Here is a 6,942-nt window from a genome sequence, read left to right as displayed (position 1 = left end):
TTAATGGTACCCTCTCCAAAAACAATTACAAAGAAAGCTATTAGTACTGCCATGAGAATCTAAAACAGCACACTGAGCTATTTCCAACTTAGACTGGGCTTGCAAAACCTTAGTTTTAATATCACCACAACAACTACGGTTTTTTTCTTTAAGCACCACCTTTAGAGCTTTCAACTTCATACAAAGCCTATACACAGGAACACCCTGCACAGAGGAACACCCTGCATATCCTGATTCCAGCAATCAGTAACCCAAGAGAAGTAGTCCTTATTCTCCAACCAAAAATTGAAGAATTTGAAGGGCTTAGGCCCAAAACTCTACAAATTCCATACTGAAATAACAGCAGGAGAATGGTCAGAAAGACCACCAAGAGGAAAATCCACACAAGTTCTACCATATTTGCAAATCCAAGCTTCATTTACAAGAACCCTATCAAGCTTCCTAGCCACAAAACTTGAACCTTCACTCTTGTTATTCCAAGTATAGAAACAGCCACTAAAATTGAGATCAGTGATTTCCAAATTACTAAGACAATCACCAAATTCAACTTCATAAGCATTAAGGCTCTCAGCACCCCATTTTCAGACAAAAACCTCACCACATTGAAATCCCCACCAAGAATCCAAGGTTTAGAGGAAACCATCATCTTCATGGAAAAAAGATTCTGCCACAAAAGACGCCTCTCAACAGGTTTATCAGCACCATAGATAAAACTTTGGAACCAATCAGAATTCTCCTTTATAGAGTGAATATGACAGTTAATACATTGAGCACTTTTATCAAGAACAGAAACCTTCACCTCAGCTCTATTCCAACAAACCTAAATACGGCCTAGAAAATGCTCCTCATAATTGAAACAACAGTCCCAATCCGGCAACGTAGAGGAAAAAATAGAGGCAGCTTTAGGCTCCTTTACTCGAGCCTCAATAAGGCAAGCAAGAGAAATCTTCTTAGCCCTTATAATACTTTGAACCTCCTTTGGCTTAGAGGGAAGGTTCAAACCCCTCACATTCCAAATAAGGATCATGAATGGGGTGAAAAACGCCTCAAAACATCCTCCACCTCATCCACCAACTGACCCTTTCCCTTATCTAGAGCACAAGAAGGGCCAGGATCCTCCCCCTCCCCCTCATCCAATGTTGACAACTTAAATGTGTAAACCCAAGTGCAAGTTGTCGCGAAGTAATAAATTTTAGATAAGTACGAGGTCGATCCACAGGGAATGGTAAATACTTAGTAAAATTTCTATTATTATACAGAAAAGTAAATTGAGTCGTTTTTCCAATAAAAAGTGGAGCAAAGACGAGATTATAAACTAAAATTAAATCAACTAAACTAAATTAATAAAAAGTAAATAGGAGAAAATTAATGAAAACACTAAGGTTCAGAGATCCACCTAGTATTATATTATGTATTCTTGAGACATATATTTTTAATTCAACTTGATAAATAATCAACTCTCCTAATCGAAAAATAAAATAATTAAGCACAAAGTAAATATAAAATAAATTAAACATGGATTGATTGAGAATTTGATTTCAAAAACAAGTTACAATAAATTAAGCATTCAATATATTTTCGAATCATAACAAATCAAACAAAGTAAGTATTTGATATAAACAAAAATCATAATGAATCAAAATAAACTTGTCTCATTAAATTACTTTCAAATAAAAATCATCCCCAACATTTAATCATTAATCTATGAAGAACAAATAAAATAGTCTCAAGAACACATAATAAAAATACTAAGTTTCACCCCTAACCTTAGCTAGAGATTTAAGTACTAAAAATCATAAATAGAAAATAAATAGAAAGAAAGGCTGCCGAAAATTCTTCTCTTGTGTCGTGCGTCGTTTTTTCTATAATTTTTTTGCCTTCTTTGTTTGTTGTCGTGTTGCTTCTCTTATAGAGATATGAGTCATTCTTCTTTTGGAATTTGTACAAGTATAAGAATCCAAGTCTTCTATTTGTTCCATGTCTCTCTCTTACACTTGAAATAAAACTCTGCTTCTTTTTATAAGAGCTAAAGACACCTTTTTCTTCTTAGTTTTGTCATGTAGTAGTATTAGAATGTTTATCCAATTCGTGAGTCCAGCAGTTTGGTTTCACCTCTTCTTGTTTTACACATTGGACTCTATCTTGGGCATAAGATAGACTTCTTCTTTTGACCCACATCTTGGCTTTTACTCTTTGATTTCTTTTGTAATTCCTACATAACATAATTTCTTGCATTAATATATCATTTAATCTTAATATTAAATAATTGATCAATATTCCACAATTAAATATAAAATGCAATAATTAAATTATAATAAAGTATGATAATACTTATTTTAATAGGAAAAATAAGCACTTTTAAGCTATTATCACACTCCCCAACCAGCCTATTGCTAGTCCCTAGCAATTCAAGCGACTTAAAACACAAACTAAAACAGACTCAAGAAAATAATAAATTTTTTCTTCTTTTGTTTTTTTAAATGTAGAGAAAAAAAAAATTAAAATAAAAGTTCTAACTACACCACTTTCGCTGGCATTCTCGATTGCATTTAGCGAATGTAACAAGCCTTTAAACCCCTAGGTGTCCCTAGTGGACAAGTTATAGTCTCGTGAGGACTTACCAGAAGCGATACCCACAAACGCTATATTATTTCCAACCACCTGTTCAGTCTTGACTTCAAATTAAATAGATGCCAAACTATGTTATCTATGAGAGTAGAGTAGCACAAAATATAGTTCTTATTCATTAACAAGCTTAGAAGCACAAATTTCATTTTCACAAGTTTAGGACATCCAAAATAGGTCACATCACCTATAATTGGCTACTAAAACGCCACGAGTCCTCTTTTGGTGTAGAGTGAACTATCACACAATCATGGGGCTTTAAAGTAATTCCTATATACATGATTCAATACCCCAAAATTCATTGGAATCTCCATTAGAAGAAACAACCAAAGCAGAAATTAAGCTACGTTTTTCTATTTCTCTCTTTTTTTTCTTTTTTTTTTACCATGTGTGGACTGTGCAATGCTTAGCTCCTTTAAGTTTTCTAATTGACCTATGTATCGAGCTTTAGACCAATGATTCCCAAGCCTGAGGGCTTTAGGGCATTAGGTGTAGAAACACCCCTACGGGTTTACTAACTCAAGTCAAAAAGACTACGAAGCTAAACTAGCCACAACATGACATCAACCACTCCAAACTTCTCATGTTTTGACGCGAACACTCTCTGCTTACTGAGGCAAGAGGCCCGGTTACTCAGCAAAAAATTCAAAGTGGTCAATAACTCTTTTTTTTTTCTATATATATATATAAAATATAATATAATATAATATTAATTTCATGCCAAGGTCGTCTCTCATCCAATAAATCAACCAAATAAACTTAAGATATAAAAGAAAATGCATATTTGGTTTCACATTTCATACCCCACGACTATATGCTAGTGTGCTTGTACTAAGTTCAAAGTGAAACGAGTGAAATATTCAGTAGCTAAAAATAAGCAGTAAAATTCAGATTTCCTAGTCTTGTAATCATGAATTTGTGAATTTAAACTTGCCAATGAACTTCGAATCAAAATTAAGGCTCCACAACACTCTCAAAAATGACTTATTCAAGTATTTGAGTTCAACATAACCATTGAAGAAGTCAAGACATCATTGCAAATTTTTTTAATTTTTAATTTTTTGATTTTTTTTTTTAAACAAAATATCAACTCCTCCCCAACCTAAAACTTACATTGTCCTCAGTGTAATAAAATGAAGCAAATAAGTATGGGTTAAGAAAAGTACCTTGATGTGATGAAAACTAAATGAAACTTATTACCTGCAAAAATTAGAAAAAAAAAAAAAAAAAAAAAAAAAAAAAAAAAAACCTAACTATGACGCGAACACTAACATGAATTCAACAATCATGATTCTTTACTTCATTTTTTTCTTATCAGCAATGTTCCAACCCATATGCTTTTATAATCATTCAAAAGTTCAAGTGATTTACCTCTTTGTAAAGCATCTAGTTTAGATGGGCTTCCCACAAAAAAGTCATCTTTGGATCTTAAATGTGCGTACCTGCGTGCTACTGGCAATGATTTTAACTTCACCTTTGGCACGTTCTCATTAGGTGGCAACATTTTGGGCTCTTGAGGTAGTAACTCGAATATAGGGTTCCATGCATTCACCTTCGATCCAAATGTAGAATCCTCACAAAAAATAAAATCACAAAAGTTAGTCAAGCCATATTCTACAGGATTATCAAAACAAGACATATTAAAGTGATCCTGCTCAAGTGTCTCAACCACATTTAGTTCATGTACATCTCTATCTTCCTCAACATCATCATTGTCCATTTGAGGGTCTTTGATTTCATTGTCCCTATATTGAGTGATTGGATCAAAAAACTTTTCATTCTCACTCTCATTCTTCAAATGGGACACAATTCTATCGAGTGAGTTTTTCAACTCTTGAAGATTTTGCAAAGGTATTTTGGTTGATTTGGGCTTGCCTTCTCATGACGGCTTCCAATGTGTCCTCCAAAGTATTATGGCGTGGTGACACAAAATAAACATTGGAATAAAATTCTTGAGGCTCATTGACATATGGATGATTGTTCCATCTAAAGTTGGAATAATTATAGGCTTCAGAGTACGATGAACAAAATGGTTTTTGATACACATCTGACAGAGGATTGCTCCACAAATCTTGCATTTCATAAGAAAATTAGTAATAAAATAAAGAAAATAAAATAAAAAAAATAATAGAAATTAAAATAAAAAGAAAAACGACATTTTTTTTTTTAAAATTATAATAACAATTAAACTTAGTATCTTAGACACAATCCCCGGCAACGGCGCCAAAAACTTGTTGACAACTTAAATGTGTAAACCCAAGTGCAGGTTGTCGCGAAGTAATAAATTTTAGATAAGTTATAAGTATGAGGTCGATCCACAGGGAATGGTAAATACTTAGTAAAATTCCTATTATTGTACAGAAAAGTAAATTGAGTCGTTTTTCCACTAAAAAGTGGAGCAAAGACGAGATTATAAACTAAAATTAAATCAACTAAACTAAATTAATAAAAAGTAAATAGGAGAAAATTAATGAAAACACTAAGGTTCAGAGATCCACCTAGTATTATATTATGTATTCTTGAGACATATATTTTTAATTCAACTTGATAAATAATCAACTCTCCTAATCGAAAAATAAAATAATTAAGCACAAAGTAAATATAAAATAAATTAAACATGGATTGATTGAGAATTTGATTTCAAAAACATGTTACAATAAATTAAGCATTCAATATATTTTCGAATCATAACAAATCAAACAAAGTAAGTATTTGATATAAACAAAAATCATAATGAATCAAAATAAACTTGTCTCATTAAATTACTTTCAAATAGAAATCATCCCCAACATTTAATCATTAATCTATGAAGAACAAATAAAATAGTCTCAAGAACACATAATAAAAATACTAAGTTTCACCCCTAACCTTAGCTAGAGATTTAAGTACTAAAAATCATAAATAGAAAATAAATAGAAAGAAAGGCTGCCGAAAATTCTTCTCTTGTGTCGTGCGTCGTTTTTTCTATAATTTTTTTGCCTTCTTTGTTTGTTGTCGTGTTGCTTCTCTTATAGAGATATGAGTCATTCTTCTTTTGGAATTTGTACAAGTATAAGAATCCAAGTCTTCTATTTGTTTCATGTCTCTCTCTTACGCTTGAAATAAAACTCTGCTTCTTTTTATAAGAGCCAAAGACACATTTTTCTTCTTGGTTTTGTCATGTAATAGTATTAGAATGTTTATCCAATTCGTGAGTCTAGCAGTTTGGTTTCACCTCTTCTTGTTTTACACATTGGACTATATCTTGGGCATAGGATAGACTTCTTCTTTTGACCCACATCTTGGCTTTTACTCTTTGATTTCTTTTGTAATTCCTACATAACATAATTTCTTGCATTAATATATCATTTAATCTTAATATTAATATTTGATCAATATTCCACAATTAAATATAAAATGCAATAATTAAATTATAATAAAGTATGATAATACTTATTTTAATAGGAAAAATAAGCACTTTTAAGCTATTATCATCCAACATCCTCAACAAAGCTTCATTTGATTTCCGAATTTCACTATCATCATGCTTAAAACCATCCACCATAGCTAGCAATTGGAAAGAGTTTGTCCAATGCTGGCTATTATCAACAATTGACATCCTAGATTTAGGAGTTTTGTTGGACCTATTAACCATAGTCCATTGGTCTTTATTAGAAGGACCCGAATTGGTAATCCCACCAGTTTTTTCCTTCAAAACAATGGGTTTTGTTGGACCATTCACCTGCTGTAATTTGTCCCTCTTACGTGGAATCCAGATCCTCTTCTCAATTTTAGAACATGTGTGAGAAGTATGACCCAAAGAATTACATTTCCTACATTTAATAGGAAGCCAGGGATATTCAATGCCAACCTTTATCACAACACCATTAAGATCTAAAATCTCAATTTCCTTTGGAAAATCAGAATCCAAATTTACTTCAACCAAAACATGAGCAAAATCCAACCTAAGTTGGTCCTCAGAAATAGAATCAGCACAGAGGGTTTTTCCCACCCCACTTACTATGTGGCTCAAGCAAGAAGAGCTCCAATACTCCATAGGGAGATTGTGCATTTTAATCCAAACAGGAACAGTGGATAAAGAAAGCTTCAATAACTGCATACCTGGATTCCATTCTCGCAAGATAAGAGGTTTATTGGCAATATGCCAAAGCTTTTCCTCCAAAAACAGAGTCTCTAGTCTTTCCATCAGCAAACCGGAAAAGATACAATCCATTCTCTAGCAAAAACACCTCCACTTTCCCATAAGTTGCCCACACATTATCCACCGCTCGTTTAACAGCAAAGAACGGCAAATGGATGATCAAGAAACTGACCAAC

At 32.7% G+C, this 6,942-nt stretch overlaps 1 protein-coding gene across 1 annotated transcript; it reads right to left on the bottom strand.

Annotated features, from left to right (window-relative positions):
- On the bottom strand, positions 1-6,838 carry LOC133869136 (uncharacterized). Its single transcript, XM_062306117.1, has 4 exons — positions 6,083-6,838; positions 4,068-4,417; positions 333-525; positions 1-204 (listed from the first exon to the last, which is right to left on the bottom strand). The coding sequence occupies exons 1-4, from the start codon at positions 6,836-6,838 to the stop codon at positions 1-3; spliced, it is 1,503 nt and encodes a 500-aa protein (XP_062162101.1).
- Positions 6,839-6,942: the final 104 nt, after the last annotated feature.

The sequence above is a fragment of the Alnus glutinosa genome, chromosome 1 (genome assembly GCF_958979055.1).
Source record: "Alnus glutinosa chromosome 1, dhAlnGlut1.1, whole genome shotgun sequence".
In the NCBI taxonomy this organism is placed as follows: domain Eukaryota; kingdom Viridiplantae; phylum Streptophyta; class Magnoliopsida; order Fagales; family Betulaceae; genus Alnus; species Alnus glutinosa.
Note: the sequence above shows the minus strand (reverse complement) of the source record. Positions and strands in the feature narration are given on the sequence as shown.